Source organism: Lissotriton helveticus, chromosome 6, assembly GCF_964261635.1.
Source record: "Lissotriton helveticus chromosome 6, aLisHel1.1, whole genome shotgun sequence".
Classification (NCBI taxonomy): domain Eukaryota; kingdom Metazoa; phylum Chordata; class Amphibia; order Caudata; family Salamandridae; genus Lissotriton; species Lissotriton helveticus.
This window is the reverse complement of record NC_136067.1, coordinates 331,326,149-331,344,089: the sequence shown is the minus strand read 5'-3', so window position 1 is coordinate 331,344,089 and position 17,941 is coordinate 331,326,149. Positions and strand designations below refer to the sequence as shown.

At 46.9% G+C, this 17,941-nt stretch overlaps 1 protein-coding gene across 1 annotated transcript in view; it reads left to right on the top strand.

Annotated features, from left to right (window-relative positions):
- The window catches only part of DDX1 (DEAD-box helicase 1), a 336,768-nt gene that overhangs the window by 94,936 nt on the left and 223,891 nt on the right, over positions 1 to 17,941 (top strand). Inside the window, exons 4-5 of the mRNA XM_078647776.1 lie at positions 8,096 to 8,125; positions 10,130 to 10,226. Coding sequence (XP_078503902.1) covers positions 8,096 to 8,125; positions 10,130 to 10,226 — 127 coding nt within the window. The remainder of the gene's footprint in view (positions 1 to 8,095; positions 8,126 to 10,129; positions 10,227 to 17,941) is intronic.

Below are 17,941 nucleotides of genomic sequence, written 5' to 3'. Positions count from 1 at the left end.
CTTCCCTCTGTCTCTCCCTGACTGTCTCCCTCTGCCTACCCCCTCTCTGTCTCCCTCCCTGTCCCCGTCTCCCTCTCTCTCTGTCTCCCTCTCTGTCCCCTCCCTTTCCCTCCCCCTGTCACCCTCTTTCTCCCTCTCCCTCTCTCTCCCTCTCCCTCTCTGTCTCCCTCTCTGTCTCCCTCTCCTTCTCTGTCTCCCTCTCCTTCTCTGTCTCCCTCTCCTTCTGTCTCCCTCTCCTTCTCTGTCTCCCTCTCCTTCTCTGTCTCCCTCTCCTTCTCTGTCTCCCTCTCCTTCTCTGTCTCCCTCTCCTTCTCTGTCTCCCTCTCCTTCTCTGTCTCCCTCTCCTTCTGTCTCCCTCTCCTTCTGTCTCCCTCTCCTTCTGTCTCCCTCTCCTTCTGTCTCCCTCTCCTTCTGTCTCCCTCTCCTTCTGTCTCCCTCTCCTTCTGTCTCCCTCTCCTTCTGTCTCCCTCTCCTTCTGTCTCCCTCTCCTTCTGTCTCCCTCTCCTTCTGTCTCCCTCTCCTTCTGTCTCCCTCTCCTTCTGTCTCCCTCTCCTTCTGTCTCCCTCTCCTTCTCTGTCTCCCTCTCCTTCTCTGTCTCCCTCTCCTTCTCTGTCTCCCTTTCCTTCTCTGTCTCCCTCTCCTTCTCTGTCTCCCTCTCCTTCTCTGTCTCCCTCTCCTTCTCTGTCTCCCTCTCCTTCTCTGTCTCCCTCTCCTTCTCTGTCTCCCTCTCCTTCTCTGTCTCCCTCTCCTTCTCTGTCTCCCTCTCCTTCTCTGTCTCCCTCTCCTTCTCTGTCTCCCTCTCCTTCTCTGTCTCCCTCTCCTTCTCTGTCTCCCTCTCCTTCTGTCTCCCTCTCCTTCTCTGTCTCCCTCTCCTTCTCTGTCTCCCTCTCCCTCTCTGTCTCCCTCTCCCTCTCTGTCTTCCTCTCCCTTTGCCTCTGTCTGTTTCTGTCCTGCCTCTATTTGTCTCTGTCTCACTCCCTCTCTCTGTCTCCCTCCCTCCCTCTCTCTGTCTCCCTCCCTCCCTCTCTCTGTCTCCCTCCCTCTCTCTGTCTCCCTCCCTCTCTCTGTCTCCCTCCCTCTCTCTGTCTCCCTCCCTCTCTCTGTCTCCCTCCCTCTCTCTGTCTCCCTCACTCTCTCTGTCTCCCTCACTCTCTCTCTCTCTCTCTCTCTCTCTCTCTCTCTCTCTCTCTCTCTCTCTCTCCCCCTCCCTCTCCCTCCCTCTGTCTCACTCACTTAGTCTGTCTCCCTCTCTCTCTCTGTCTACCTCTCTCTGTCCGTCTTCCTCTCTGTCCGTCTTCCTCTCTCTGTCTGTCTACCTCTGTTTCTCTCTCCCTCTGTCTCCCTCTGCTTCTGTCTTCCTCCCTCTTGTCTGTCTCCCTCCCTCTGTCTCCCTCCCTTTCCCTCCCTCTGTCACCCTCTGTCTCCTCTATCTCCCTCCCTCTGTCGCCCTTCTCCCTCTGTCTGTCTCTGCCTCTGTCTCACTCACTTAGTCTGTCTCCCTCTCTCTCTCTGTCTACCTCTCTCTGTCCGTCTTCCTCTCTGTCCGTCTTCCTCTCTGTCCGTCTTCCTCTCTGTCCGTCTTCCTCTCTCTGTCTGTCTACCTCTGTTTCTCTCTCCCTCTGTCTCCCTCTGCTTCTGTCTTCCTCCCTCTTGTCTGTCTCCCTCCCTCTGTCTCCCTCCCTTTCCCTCCCTCTGTCACCCTCTGTCTCCTCTATCTCCCTCCCTCTGTCGCCCTTCTCCCTCTGTCTGTCTCCCTCCCTCTCTGTCTCCCTCACTCTCCCGGTCTCCCTCACTCTCCCGCTGTCTCCGTCCCTCTCTTTATCTCTATCTATCTCTCTCCCTCTCCTTCCCTCTGTCTCACTCACTTAGTCTGTCTCCCTCTCTCTCTCTGTCTACCTCTCTGTCTGTCTTCCTCTCTTTGCATGTCTTCCTCTCTCTCTGTCTACCTCTCTGTCTCTCTCTCCCTCTGCCTCTGTCTTCCTCCCTCTTGTCTGTCTCCCTCCCTCTCTGTCTCCCTCCCTTTCCCTCCCTGTCACCCTCTATCCTCCTCTTTCTCCCTCCCTCTGTCTCCATCCCTCTGTCGCCCTTCTCCCTCTGTCTGTCTCTCTCCCTCTCCTTCCCTCTCCCTCCCTCTGTCTCACTCACTTAGTCTGTCTCCCTCTCTCTCTCTGTCTACCTCTGCATGTCTTCCTCTCTCTGTCTACCTCTCTGTCTCTCTCTCCCTCTGCCTCTGTCTTCCTCCCTCTTGTCTGTCTCCCTCCCTCTCTGTCTCCCTCCCTTTCCCTCCCTGTCACCCTCTATCCTCCTCTTTCTCCCTCCCTCTATCTCCATCCCTCTGTCGCCCTTCTCCCTCTGTCTGTCTCCCTCCCTCCTCCTGTCTCCCTCTGTCTCTGTCTCCCTCTCTCTCTGTCTTTCTCCTTCTATCTCCCTCCCTCTGCCTGTCACTCTGTCACCTCACCCCAGCTTACAGGGCACATATCTATATCATAGACTACTTTTGACTCCAAATTCTCCTTTTCAAAACTCGTTAACTCACCCACCCTCTTCTGAGACCAGACAAGCATCCCTCAAGTGCATTTCTAGGTAAATAAACACCCCGCCAAATTCACATTTTAGTGCTTCACCACTGACATGGCACCTTCCTCAAGGACCTGGATTCCAACTTTATAACAGCCCCCTCTCATCCACCCCATATTGTGTTTGGTGACTTCATCTTGGATCGTAACAGACCACACTATTCATTTTCTCTTACTGGACAACTCAATATCCAGAACACACAGGCTGCCCTCACATTTTCAAGCAAATATTTTCAATATCATACTTTTTCCTTAATCCACCTCCTCACCCAATATAAAGTCCTCTCATCTGACCGTTACTTAACTCACATGCTTTATGCTTGTGAACATATGCACTCGAGTACTTTGCAGGTCTTTAAAAGACCATTTACATGTTAATGGAGCTTTGTTGTGAATCGTCTGCCCCATAGAGGAGAGTGTCTCGGAGTCCGCGCTGCTGCGGCAGACTCCGAGACACTCTTTAAAAGGAATGCCTCTTAATTTTAGCAGTAGTTATGTACTAAGTGCCCTGTCATCCTGCGACACACCCACCACTTGCAGGCGACACAGTACTGTGTCGGGACACACAGTTTGGGAAGCTCTGCCCTAAGTCTACTTCAATGGGCTGTATCAGGAGGGCACGGAGTTGCTCACCTTGCATCTAGGGTTTCTTAGGCTCTATATGTGTAATCTGTGGCTGTTAATAATCATTCAGCACCTCGAAAGTCTCCATTTTTTTTAAATATCTTGGTTCTGTCCGCTTGTGAATGTGGCTTACTTCAATCTAGGAACGGGAGGCAAGGAGTTGGAGTTTGAGAGAAAGCCCCATCTTCTGACCACATCCTCGACACTCCCCTAATGAAATTCATGCTTGGGAATCTGGGGCCTTCTACTCAAATCAATTTGCAGATACTTGAAGCTCAAACAGATATACAACACCAAAGAAGTGCTAAACTCCCATTCGGGTTTCTGCATTTCGTTGTACCAAATAATGACATTGGGTGTTTTCTTACAATAGCTGTCGATACATAGTATTTCCTGTCACTACAATCTTTATGCTATTTAATGCACAATTCCTGTAGCAAAAATACTGCAAGCTGCATGTTTTGCTTTGATACTGAGTGTTATTACTTTTGTGCACAAGTATTCATATAAATAATAAATATATGCATGTACGGTGGTGGCCCTGCTTTAGGAAAACCAGCAAATAATTCACTCGTCACATAATAGCTCTCCGACTGCATTTTACTTTTGGAATCCTGTGCTAGGTTTGTGGGTGTGCGCCCTGGTAACGGTACAGCCCACTTGAGTATTTTTGTTTATTGTGGGTATAAATAAAAAATTCTTGGATTATTGCAGTGCCTACGTCCTGGCTCTTTCTATATTGAATCTTAAATCACACCCAGTTATGGTTTTTAACTGGCATAAGGTGCTTTAAAACAAACCCATTGGCACATTTTTTCTCTCTACATATCCAAGAACCTATTTTTAAGTAGTGTTTGTAACTTGTGTGTTATCAATATTACTAGCCCAGTATACTCTAAAAAGCACAGGTTGCATTTGGAAACCAATCCTTTGATTTGACCTCCTGCCCGCTATAAAGTGTTCTTTAATCTATACCCTACTTTTTGAAGCATTTATTCGCCCAGTGCACTTTTATAAATGTTGTTCACATATTTGCCACTGCCATTTATTTGGCGCAGCACTTTTTTTTTTTAAATAGAGGATGATCACGGGAGGTTTGCCAGTCGTCATTTAAGTCCTTGCTGAAACATCAAATTGTATTTTGTGGTCACCTGAAGCAGTTTGAGAGTGTTTGTGACCCATGTTGTATTCCCATAACACAGGCACTTTGTTCAGACTTTGTGCTACCAGTCAGAACGATTGAAGACCGTATTACCGATTACTCAGCAAAATCACAATTCAAGTAGACTGTGTATTCAGTTTCTAGTTAAAAGGCATGCTTAAGTTATGTTATTCGTCATTTGTTAAGCGCATATATCACCCATAGGTTTCATAGCGCTAGCACATGCAGGAACTGGAAGAACAGAGAAAGCAAAGCTGCCAGGGACTCAGAACAGCAGGGTTTTGAGGGATCTTCGGAATTTCTTATGGTCTGTTTCTGTACGGAGGTGTAAGGGGATATCGTTGGGGCGATTTTGGAGAATGATCTGCTGCCATTCCTGATGGTACAGATCTTTGGTGTGCTTAGAAGTTGTTTGCTTGCCGATCGAAGGGATCTTGCTGGTTGATATTTTATTAGTTTCTGTGCAAGATATTGAGGTCCCTTTCTGTTTGGAGTTTTGTGTATCAGACAGCATATTTTAAAGGTGATCCGCTTTCTGATTGGAAGCCAGTGCGGGTCTTCAGACTGGGGGCAGACGGCACGCGAGGGGGGAGTTTAAGGACCAGAGACCAGTCTGGCCGCTGTGTTTTGCAAGACCTGGAGTTTTGTCAGATGTGCTTCATTTATTAATGCTAGCAGGGCATTGCCGTAGTCCAGGCGGTTTATAATTAATCCCTGCACTAGAGGCATTGCTGGGTGCAATGGGATCCATTTAAAGATTTTTCTAAGGCTATGCATTAGCCCGTAGCATCTGCGTACTACATGGTTGATGTGATCCAACATTGAGAGATTGTTGTCTATTATCACTCCCAAGATAAATGGCTGCTATTTTAGGTGAAGTGCATGGGCCCAAAGTGTCTGGCCACCGGTCATCGGTCCACAGTTATTGTGCCTTGCGGAAGAGTAAAATCTCTGTTTTACCAGCCTTCAGTTGGAGGTGATTATTTGTCATCCAATCATTAATGTCTGCCATGCACTGTTTAAATTTGAGTTTAGTGGAGGAGGGATGTGATCCGAGAGGGATTAGCTGTTCGGTGTTGTCAGCATAAGGCACTGTATCAAAGCTGTATGCTTTGATTATTTTAGCTAATGGAGATAGATACAGATTAAAAAGAGTGGGGCTTAGTATGGAACCCTGGGGAACACCCTTGTCAATGGGATGGCTACTGGAGGTGAAAGCTCCTACTTGGACTTTGGATGTGCTGTCTGTAGGGTAGCACCTGAGCCAGAGTAGCGCTCAGCCCTCGACACCAAGCTCCCACAGGCGGCCCAAGAGGATGCTATGGGAGATGGTGTTGAAAGCCGCCGATCTGTCTAGTAAGACCAAGATGGCGGGCTGTCTGGCGTCAAGGGAGAGTCTGATGTTATCGACTAGCTCCAGTGGTGCCGTTGCGGTGCTGTGGAAGGCCTGGAACCCGGACTGAGAGGGTTCCAGGAGGTTGTTGCTCTCTAGGTGTTTACATAGTTGATGTTTACCAGTGCTTCCATGACTTTCCCAAAAAGAGGTAGGAGGGAAATTGGTCGGTAATTGTGTTGTTTGGTATCTGCATTAGGCTTTTTTAAGATGGGTCTTACTATAGCCTCTTTCAAAACTGATGGAACGTTGCACAGAGCTAGCAAGTTATTGAATAGCTTGGGCAGTGTAGGCGTAAGGGCCAGTCAGATTTTGGCTATAATGTGGGCAGAGACTGGTCAGTGAGGGCGCTAGAATTAATTCTCGTGAGGGTTGCTAGGACTTCTTCCTCCGAGACTGAGCGGAATTCTCTAAGAAGGCTGAGATGAGGGGGAGCGACATCCTGGCTTCTCTCTGTAAGTGAAGTTCCCGCTGGCTGTGGGAAGGAGCTATGGATGATACCAATTTTGTTAACAAAAAAAACTGAGAGTCAACCCACTCCTGCGAGGAGGTCTGCGTAGGTTGGCAAGAGGGGGAGGGGGTTGGTTAATTCTTTCATGATCCTATAGAGTTCTTTTTGTGAGTTTGATGCCTGGTTGATTCTATCCCCTAGGTCGATTTTATTGGCTGCAGCTATGTGGTCCATATACCCTCTGTGTATTTTTTTGATAGTCTTGCTTGTCTGTGGCACTTTTTGTATGTTATGTTATGTTATGTTGTCTTGTAAAGCGCATGGCTACCCCAGCAATGGGGCGTCCCAGCGCTGTAGACCACTGGGGAACCGTCCTGGCTTTCCCTGTGAGATGATCCCTGCTGGGTATCTCCAAGGTGAAACCAGGAATCCCCGGTGTATGTGGGGGGCCGTTGTGGAGATGAGGCAAGCTAATGCCCAGAGTTGCCGAGTGTGATCCCTGGTTAGAGTAGGCACCGAAGCGAGACTTATCGAGTCCGCTGACCCTGGTCCACGACCCTGCTGCGTCGGGAATTGAACCCTGGTCCCGGGCCGTCCTCTGCTTCCGGGTCTGCCGCCTCTAACCAGTGAGCCACACCACTCCATTTACGTTCTGCCTTCAGGTGTGGTGTGCTTTAGATGCACAGTGTATGTTCTATGTTTTTTACAGCTGTTCACAGTGTGCACCAGAACACATTTAGTCACAGAAGCATTGGAGATATGTTTTTACATCATAATAGTGAACGTCCTGACAAATATGCAGCATTATCATGTAAAATAATGAGGCTGCCATCTTGAGTCGTACGCTACAGTGACGGATACATTTTCGCTGTGGAAAGACATTTGAAAATATAACTCCTTGAAACCTTCTAGTTGCTGTATCTCCTCTTGTGATTGCTTAATACAAGAGTACATATTAATTGCACTCATGTTTGAGGTACCAATAGTGACATTTGAACCCACTGAGCCAGGGTTTAATGTAAAATTCACTATCCATTCTTCCAACCTCTTTAACACCGTGTTATGATTGAGTATTGTTTTCTACTAAGATAGTCTTCATTCTAAATTAACTCAAGAAAAGCGGTTGTCATATCAAGAAATGAGCTTGGAAGTGATTTGTTTGAACTGAGATTACGTCCTTTCTTCCGGAGCTGGTTTCTTTCGGGTTTGGATACACAAAAGTGTGCCATTTTTTATATACTTCAGAGTGAAGGTATGGAAAAAAAACTGAACATATGGCTCATTAGAAACGTGACAGACAGAGCAAAGGTAAATGAAAACCGATAATTGGAAAAGTGCTACCAGGCGAGCACATGACTTTGGAAGCATGTGATGAGAATAACTGTAAAGTGCTTTTGGAAGTGTTGCATTGCATTATCTAAGTTTCTTTAACACCTGGGCAGGCATTTGACATCTTGCAATTTTCAAGTTATTTTATTAGTAATGTTTACAATCACCTGACAGCAGTTCTCAATGTTCCTTTTTTTAAAATAATAATCTTTATTTAAATCTTGTTAGCAACTTTCCATAAGTCGAAAGAGCACTGAAACATTAGGAAATGTCACACAAAACAGAAAAAAGGTCTAAAGCATACAGTGCGTCTTAGAGGCTGTCGAATTTTGTGAATCATAAGATATAAACTATGCTGAGGAGGAGGTTTTGAAATGCCTAATGAGATGTAGAAATAGATCTTCGCTGTTCTGTAAAATTAAAATAATGTGCAATTGACTGCGGTTAGACGTGCAATAATAAACTAACAAGCAGATACTTGTAAATTACTTAACATTTTGGGTTAACCACACATATGAATAAGTGTATTAAACGTTGTTTTCTGCCCATTGTTTTTGCAGGCAGCAGAAACTGGCAGTGGAAAAACTGGCGTAAGTAAATGTTGCGCATGTTTATTTAAACAGGTTTTTCTGGGCGTGGTTTAGGAAGGGTTTTGTCTTACAGAAAAGGTGCGCACTGGCCAGATTCACACAAGAGAAGATCCAGTGTTCCTCCTCCACCACAGCGCTTACTCCAGCTACCAAGATTAGAATCCCAGGCCCCAACGCATACCGGAACCCCCAGGCCCCAACGCATACCGGAACCCCCAGGCCCCAACGCATACCCGAACCCCCAGGCCCCAACGCATACCCGAACCCCCAGGCCCCAACGCATACCCGAACCCCCAGGCCCCAACGCATACCCGAACCCCCAGGCCCCAACGCATACCCGAACCCCCAGGCCCCAACGCATACCCGAACCCCCAGGCCCCAACGCATACCGGAACCCCCAGGCCCCAAAGCATACCAGAACGCCATATCAAATTGAAAGCACACAAAGAGGCATAGAAGAGACAAAAGCTTTAGGTCTGTCTTAAGTCATTGTAATAGGAGATAACTTTTAAAAAAAAAAATGTTTTAAGCCAAGAAAGGCCGTCCTAAGGTTGTATTAAGTCCTCTGTAGATCTGGCACCTTTACCTGTATAAGACTGGCATAGACCAGTCTTAAGCCCGCAAAACTCCTTTGTTAACCGGAGCCTGTATGTGTGATTCATCTTCCCACAGAGGGTATTCTATTGAAAGTTGTTCTTGGATGCATGCATCTGGTTTATGACTCTTACTCCGAGTTATATATATATATATATATATATAAATAAACCATGCAAAGACAATGCATCGAAACTGAACCTTGGAACAAGTTTTTGATTTTCAGTTCAAACAATTTCCTACCCTCCTCTGTTGTCATCTCCTAAAAGTAATCTTGTATTTCTTTGACCCACAAGGTTGCTGTTCATTGAGAAGATACTCTTGAGGCAAATGTATTAAAAAATGGTTAAAACGCATAGTGGGTGGTGGCATTGGTAGGCATCTTTTTCTTTAAAGAAAATAAGAATGCTTTGAATTATTATCTTTAAGAAGAGAGCACAGCCGAAAGAATGCGATAGGGGAAACTTTTTCCAAACATTGTGGTACTTTGTACATCAATATTAGCCAGAGGTTCCATTGACTGTTGCTTCAGCCCCCACCTTTGCATGGAAGACTCGTTAGGGTTACTCCTACCCATCTCTTTGCTTATTCGGCTAGTCATTGACTAGGCCTTTGGTACACAAAGTGAATGAAGTGATGTAAGACGTATTAGAACATTGGAATGTTGGGAGCTCCATTGAAAACAATGGAGTGCTCCGGGCTTATAATGGCTGGTATAAGCCCGGAGCTCCAACATTCCAATGTTTCTTTGTTCACCGCTCTGGCTGTGAACAAAGGCTTCCGGGAGCCTGAGGGGATTCCAATCCCCTCATGCTCCCTGAAAGCTTTTTTTTTCTTTCTGTTAGAACATTCTGCCCTCTAGTGGCAGAATGTTCTAATAGCCTTATAGCTCTTCGTAGCAGGGCTATACCGGCTTTTAAAGTCCCTCTGCCTTGTTAAAGTCCCTCGCCTTCGGCTTGGGCCTTTAACCCTGTAGCGTGCCTTTAATAGCCGGTATAGCCCGCTACGGCTATACTAAAATGATTGGCTTTTTTAAAATGAGAAAATACTTCATATTTGTTTTTAAAGTTTACTATAAAACTCGAAGCAAACTACACAGCCTGTGTGTAGATTTCTGGAGTAGTGCATTGTTTCCCATCGGTTTAAATGAACTGTTCTTTCTCTGCCTTGCCTGTGAATATCTAAGGTGAACTCTTCATCTGTAGTCACAATCTGGATTCCTGGATTCGTCACTGTTCATCGATTAGTGGTAATTTCCAAAGGACTAAGAACTTCTAAGTTGTATATTATTTTAAACCTGCATTTTCTCTAAAAAAGCATCTTTTACTCTCTGCAGAAGACCCTTATTAAAACGGTAGGATTATTAAAGTGCTAAACTAATGGTACATTTCTTGCTTGTTTTTAATTCAGGCATTCAGTATACCAGTCATTCAGATTGTTTATGAAACTCTTAAGGATCAGCAAGAAGGGAAAAAGGGAAAAACCACAGTAAAGACGGGCGCGACAGGTACTGTTCTTGATGTGTTCATGCATTATTCACACACTGCATGTTTAAGAAACTTGTGAAATTAGGTCTTAGAATTATAAGGTATAATTTATCACATGAAATCAAACTAGCTTTGATGTGCAGATTGTGGCTTCCTTTGATGGAACCCAAATGAGATGCTTTTTCTTTAGTCTTCTGCCGCACCAGGCCAATGCTACCATGGTTTGCAAAGGGCTACAGGTAAATCAAGGGCGCAAGATCATCCCTGTAATCATTGTTTACTGATGCCTCCTTATTTACTTTCTTAGACAAGGCTTTCCGTGTGTCGCATCAGGATTTTCCAGCGTAAAACGAAAGTCAAGAAAAATCGTTTTGTGTTATGGCACTATGCCATGTGTAGGAAGCTGGCTCTATATATAGTGGACCAAAATGAGAAACCCGATGTAAAAGAGTCGAGGCTAACCCCAGTTGGTTTACAGAGACACAAATGATATCCCAAATGCTCTCTTTTGTGGTAGTGTGGGTGAACAGTTAGGCGTATCAGTGGGTAGGGCTAAGCATTTGTTGACACACACAGGCAATAAATAATGCACTCAAGAATAAACCCGAGACAAATTAAAAAAAATAAGTTATATTTTATGTACATTTTGATACCAAGAACTTCGATAGGAAATAAATACTCGAAAACAAAAATATTGAATTTTGTAGGTAGGTCCTATGGGACCTTTTTAGATGGTACTCCCCTAATAGACCTCTGCATTCGGCCAATGCCAATCTAATGCTGATGGTCAGAATTAAAAAGACGAACTGGGCGGGAGGAGTTTCAGTTAAAATACCGTCAAGGAATGGAATTCCTTTCCTCTGTCTTAGAAAAATTCCCTCCCTTCTTGAGTTCAGAAAACGCCTGAAGACCTGGCTTTTTAGAAGCAGTAGTCCATAGTACAGTATGTAGCACTGGAAGCGCCAAGACACCTAAGGGTATATGTGCGCTGTATAAATGTAATTAACATAACATAATGTAAGCAAAACAGGTAGTTTAATACTCCTTTATGCACAATGCTTTTCTTTGGGAGAAAAGACATAGCATACAGGGATTTACGGTCAGCTTCTCGTTGGGTGGGTGGGGGTCTCTTTCGGTTCTTAGTCATGGGGGGGTCAAGGTCCAAAGTACTACAAGCAGATTTTCGTTTCCTACCCAGGGGCGTTCTGTTGTAGAGGTCCTGGCCGCGTTGGTAGCTGTGCGTGCTATGTCGGTAAAGAAAAGAGGGGGGGCACCAAGAAAAAAGGCTACAGAGGGGGACTTTGGGGACTAGTGTTGGAGCTCCCAACCGGGGTCTCGGGTCACAAAGGTCTGGGTGACAGGGGAGCACATTCGGTTAGTCGGTACCCGGGCTGGGGAGTGCTTGGGTGCAGAGCAAAGAGGTTGGCTGGGCTCGGTCCGTCTTGCCGGTAGAGGGTGCAAAATCAGGACAGGTGGGCCGCTCTTGAAGTGGGTCTCTGCAGTGCTGAAGTCCCTAGACGGCTCACTCTGTCTGTGTCGTTGGAGTCCAGGTTGGAACCTCACGGCTTGCTGCAAGGGGCCCGGTACCCCGGGGATTGGTCTTGGTGTCCTCTTACTTGGTGGGGAGGGAGGGGTAGAGACCTGACCTTTAGGAGCACAATGTCATCTTCCTGGGTAGTTGATGTGCTGGGCTGGCTGGGGAGCGCCAACTCAGTAGACTGGACATTCTTGCATTTTGGTCCCTCCGGACTACAGGGGAGTAGCTCCTCTGCTCCAAGAGAGATGTGCGGGCCAATTGTAAAGTGCTGGCACCACACCAGGGTTCTTGGCTGGAGTTCAGCTCCAGGGCGAGTCAATGGGTCGCGATTTCTTTCGACTTAGTGCGGCAGGCAAGGTCTTGTGCTAAAAGTCCACATTCATCTTCAGTTCTCGCACTTTCGTGCGTTTCTCTAGGTCCTCCTCTTGATCCGTGCAATCTGAGTTTGTAGTGTCAGGGCCCCCCCTTGTTTCTACCCCCTGAGCGCGTGGCTCTCACCTGCAAGGGGGGGGGGGTTCAGAAATCTGTCTGTGGTAGCAGGCTGGTGTTCACCAGTCAGCCAGCTCACTAGTAGTCTGTAGATTTTCAGGGGGCACCTCTAAGATGCCCTCTGTGTGAATGCATTCATAAATCCATCACTGGAATCAGTATGGGTTTATTAATAAGAGGTGTTTGATACCGAACAGCCCTACTTTGAGTGAAGTCCTCATGTAGCTGGGGAACTTGAAGCACCAGTGTCCAGCACATGTTCTTAAAATGGCTTCACTGTTCACTTCATCCATGAATCGACTTGGGTATCACGGGGCATATCTGCTCATGCAGATGTGTCTACAAATGTAGTATAGTGCACTCTACCTTGTGGGGTGATCATGTCAAAAAGGTGCACTTTCGTACACCATGTCCATGGTGACACCTGCTGATCTTACTGTACTGTAGAGGGTATGTTTGTGCTTGCATCAGTGCCCTTTGCTCTGATTTCTCCCACTCCCCCCTGAACATCATAGCCCTGCAAATCCACCAGCCTTGTTTAGGGACCGGGAGTCTTCTTGGTTGCTTAACCCCGTAGGGGATATGGTGCATCAGGCCCTATAAGTCTATTTTTAGGAGGTTACTCAAGTGTTGTATCTGATCCATAACATTCTATCAATAATTATTTGTTATTATTGTAGAAAGGGAACAATATAACCTTTGTTCCTAAGCCCATCATTTCCCATTCCATGCCTCTAGTTTGTCTGGAAGCCTATGTGCTTTTGGGCCTTTCTCCTCCACTATCTCTAGAAAAAGAATAAGCCTTGTCACCCGTTACAAAGTACCACATGCTAATTTTCACAAGCTGAATACTGGATACTCGTTGCACACATATTGTTCACACATATTGCTGCACTTGGTGAGATTTGAGAGAATCTAATTGGGCAATTCCAGTGCAAAATCCTATGAGTTAGGAAAAAAGATGTGCTATCCTTGTGTTACTCGTGGTCTAGAGGAGTCATGCCAGTCTTAAAAAAGTCTTTTAAAAAAAAAAAAACAGTAACTTGTCGGATGATGCACCAAAAACTGATGTTTCAAGAGCAAGGTGATGTACTCCATCATGTGATTTAAAAAAAAAGAAAAGAAAATTATATCTATCTATCTATTCACTGAAAAAACCATAGGTTTCACACATGTTATAGTTAGCTGGACATTTCATTCATACAAAACCTTTGAAATTTCACCGTTCTAGTTAGTTCAGCTAACTATAACAAGCGCGACCGCAATGCACTGCTGATGATGTCACATATTACATCACTCATGACATGGTCAGTGACATCACTGATGACCTCTCAAATGACATCACTGATGACATCATCCAGTGAATGGGTTTCTTTCTGAAAAATATTTTTTATATATGTATATCTAAAGGTTGATGGAAGAATAAATGGGTAAATGTCTAAATGGATGGTTTTATTTTGTAAAATTGATTGGTTAACTGACTTAAGTGTATCTTAGTGAATACAGATATTAGTGAGTAATGTTGAAATATTGAATTATCTGTATCTGTGTCTCACTTTGTGTATAAGTGGCTGCATGGGTCCTTCAGGGACCCCCTAAAAAGGCCTAGGGGGTCAGGAAGTCTCTACCCTGCCCCCTTTTCACGTTCTCCACTTTTCTTTTTGACTCACTTCTGCCTCGGACACAAAATGGCGGTCAACACTTCCGGATTTCGACCGATTGGAATGATGACAGAAGTCTAACAGCAAATCAGAATTACGCTCGCGCACACCCGATTCGCGCACCGTACGTGCTTATAGATATATATATTTTTTCTCTTTTAATTTTCTCAGAAACTACTGGAAGGATTTACACCATTTCAGCAAAAGTGTGATCTGCGAACCAGACTCCACTATTTTGCCAAATTTCTTGTAATTCCGTTCAGCTGTTCGGGCTGTAGCTGTGTCTAATCGTCCTATGGAAAATAACATGGGGAAAACACGTTTTGGGACCCCCCTTTTTTCTCAGCCCCCACTTGACAAATCCCCCCAAAACTTTCAGGGAAGAAGCGGAACGGGCCATCTTCTTTGAGAAATTCGAGAAGACTCATCAACCGGCGCCAAAGTTATTCCCAATAGAATGTTACGGATTTCCTATGGAAACTAGGTCCTAACTATAACTATCTACTGGCGACCGCCAGTAGAATATATATATAGATATAGATATAGATATAGATATAGATATAGATATATATATATATATATATATATATATATATATATATATATATATATATATATATATATCAAACATCCCTCGAAGAAGAACGCGGAGGCCAAGGGGATTACAGGTCAGACAGCTCGTTTATCTCTTCATTTCAGCAATGGCGGCGAATGCATTTCGGCATCAGTAGCCTTCCTCAGCGCCCAACACTGCAGCATGTCCTATTCACAAATGTTCCTTCCTGCTCAAATAATAGTTTTGCAGCGTGAATCTTTCTGGATTCACTATGCTGTGCATGTTCCGCAATCTGGTGGTTGGGTCCGGAATCGTAGTCTTTTTTTTCTCTTTTTTTTTTGTCGTAGCCCAGGTGGGCGTCGACGTCCCACCATTTGGTGTCCTTTCGGTGACGTCGGCGTGCTTCCGGCGGAAGCTACCACCCTTGGGCGCCATCTTCAGATTCTTTTTTCCGCCGTTGGGTCTGGATCGTCGCGTGAAGCTCCAGAAGTTTTGGAGGAGGAAAGAAGAGAATACAGCAGAAATTCACAGGTGAAGACCTAAGAACATCGACAGAAGAGGACCTTTAGTGAGGAGACGACGAAGAAAGGAGAGAACTTCGAAATCTTCGACCTCCTTGAAGGAATGCGCACACAGGGGGCCCCCTGAGCGCAGGGATGTACAAGACGCCGTTTAAATTCTGCAAGAACTGCCACCACAAGTTCGCACAGAAGGACCAGCACCCAGTCTGCAACCTCTGCCTGCCAATCGACCACGAAAGCAGAGACTGCAACGCCTGCTCCATCTTCAAGCCGAAGACACTCCGAATTCGAGAAGGACAGAGGACGGCTCACCACACGATGCAGGGCAAGGGCCAAGCCCCGACGCTCTATGAACTTGGCCTCTCCACCGACGATGAGGACATCATCGCCGAGGGACCAGATGACTTCACGGTCGCTGAGACCGATAAGAGTACGCCTGATAAGGTAGGAGAGTCTACGACCCCGAAAACTCCCACAGGGCCTCGAAAACCTGAGGCAGACTCTCGAAAGTCAGAGCACAGAGCCTCGAAAGGAGCACCGGCGCCGAGCAAATCGACGACCGAAGCTGCATCCTCCGAAAAAGAGCCCAGCGGATCCTCCGAGAAGGACTCCCGGAGGCAGAAGACCAGCGAAAAGCAAAGGTCATCGAAGCAAGCCCCCGAAAAAGGGCCTTCGACTTCGACGTCGAAAGAAAAAGAGCCGAAGAAAGCTTAGACGACGACGCCGAAAAGGGCGGCCGAAACGCTCGACGACGAACAGGCCGCAGAAATGCAGAGAAAAAAGAGAAGGCTCGAGGCCGAAATGGAGAACATCCTTCAGAGAAAGAAGGACTTCGAAGAAAAAATGAAAAGTTACAAGATTCCCCCGAAGCCGGCACAGACCGTCGCTGAGGTACAGGAGATCGAAGAGTTCGACATCGAAGAGCCGCCGAAAACTCCGGAACCTTCGGAGCACGAAGAGGAGGAGGACCTCTACTACACAGAGGGGGATTACGGGGAACAGCAGTCAAGCTACGGTTCTGGTTCCTCGACGGCCCAAGACCAGGAATGGCAGGACATCGAGGCCGAAAACCCAGAGGAGGCGGTAGAAACATACCCCTCGAGGCCTTCGCCATCGGATGACATTGGGGCATACAATGAGGTGGTAAGAAAGGCGGCAACAGCTTATGGAATTAAGCTGGAAGAGGAGAAGCCAAAAGCAGACTTCCTGCTCGAGACACTGCTCCCCATACAGACAAGGAGCCAGTTCCTGCCCATGCTCAAGAGTATCACGGCCCAGGGAAATGAGGCCTTCAAGGACCCGGCTACATGCAGATCTGTAACGCCGAGGACCGAGAAGAAGTACAAATTCTCCTCCGAAGACCCAGCTTACATCAAGGGTTCCGTCACAGCGGATTCTATCATCGCCGCAACGGCCAGGAAAAGGGCAAACGTCCCAACAACGTCCGGACCCCCACCTGACAAAGAAAGCAGGAGGATGGACCTAACGGGCAGGAAGATTGAGAGGAACGCTGCAACGCACTGGCGGATGGCGAATTCCAACGCCCTCCAGAATAGGCATCAATACCAGCACTGGGAGGAGATGGGACAGTTGCTCAAACATCTCCCGGGACAATACCGTGACAGAGGAGCACACCTGGTAGAGGAAGGGAAGAGCATCGCCAACTCATGCCTGAAGACAGCCTTGGACGGGGCAGAAACATCCAGCAGACTGATGGCTATAGGCATCACTGAAAGAAGGCAAGCATGGCTCAGGATTCAAGGCTGAAGTCCAGAACAACATCCTGAACACACCCTTCAGCGGTGAAACATTGTTCGGAGCCCCAGTTGATGATAAGCTCACCCAACTGAAGAAGGACAACGAGACGGCAAGGTCCATGGGAGCCCTGCAGTTCAGAGGGATGAGAAGGGGCACTCCGTCGCGGAGGCCGAACGGCAGAGGTGGAAGCCAGCGAGGAGATTCTCACCAGAGTTTCCACCAGGGGCAACAGAGTGACAGTCAAGGCCACCAGGGGCAGCAGAGGCAAAACTGGAACTACCAAGGCAGGGTCCAGTCCTTTCGATCGAGAGGAAATGGACGGGGCCAGAGAAGAAGAGGCGGCGAACAGCCCCCCTCTAAGTGACTTCACACGAGAGAAGGTGCTCTACCACCCACACCCTCCGGGGGAGGAGCACGGGAAAACAAAGAGGAGAGGGCTACACGGACAAGACACAAAGGAATATGCAACTCCGGTAGGAGGAAGATTGAGATTTTTTCTCCAGGAGTGGAGAAAAATAACAGACAAGTGGATACTCAATATTATGCAGTTCGGGTACTGCATAGAGTTGGAAAAAAGGCCACCAAACAGAAAACCAAAGAAAAGACAGCACTCAGGAAGAGAGCTGCAACTACTGCAAGAGGAAGCCCAAGAACTCCTCCTCAAAGCGGCCATAGAACGGGTCCCCTTCAAAGAACGCAACATGGGAGTGTACTCAAACTACTTCCTAGTGCCAAAGGTGGACGAAAGCCTAAGACCCATCCTGGATCTACGGTTCCTGAACAAATACGTCAAAACTCAAAAATTCAAAATGACGTCCCTACAAGAGGTCATCCCTCAGATAAAAGCAGGGGACTTCTTGTCTACCATAGACCTCAAAGATGCATACCTGCACATCCCCATGAACAAGCAGCACAAGCACATGCTAAGGTTCACGGTAAACAAGGATCACTACCAATTCACGACCCTAGCTTTCGGCCTAAAGTCCGCACCAAGGGTGTTCACCAAATGCCTTGCGGCAGTGGCCGCACACCTAAGGAGAAAGGGGATACACGTGTACCCCTACCTCGACGACTGGCTGGTCAAGGCAAACTGCTACAGGACATGCAAAGAGCATGCAGAACAGGTGACAGGAACGCTAGCAAACCTGGGTTTCTCCATACACTGGGGCAAAAGCTCGATGGAACCAGAGCAGGTGAAGATCTTCCTGGGAGC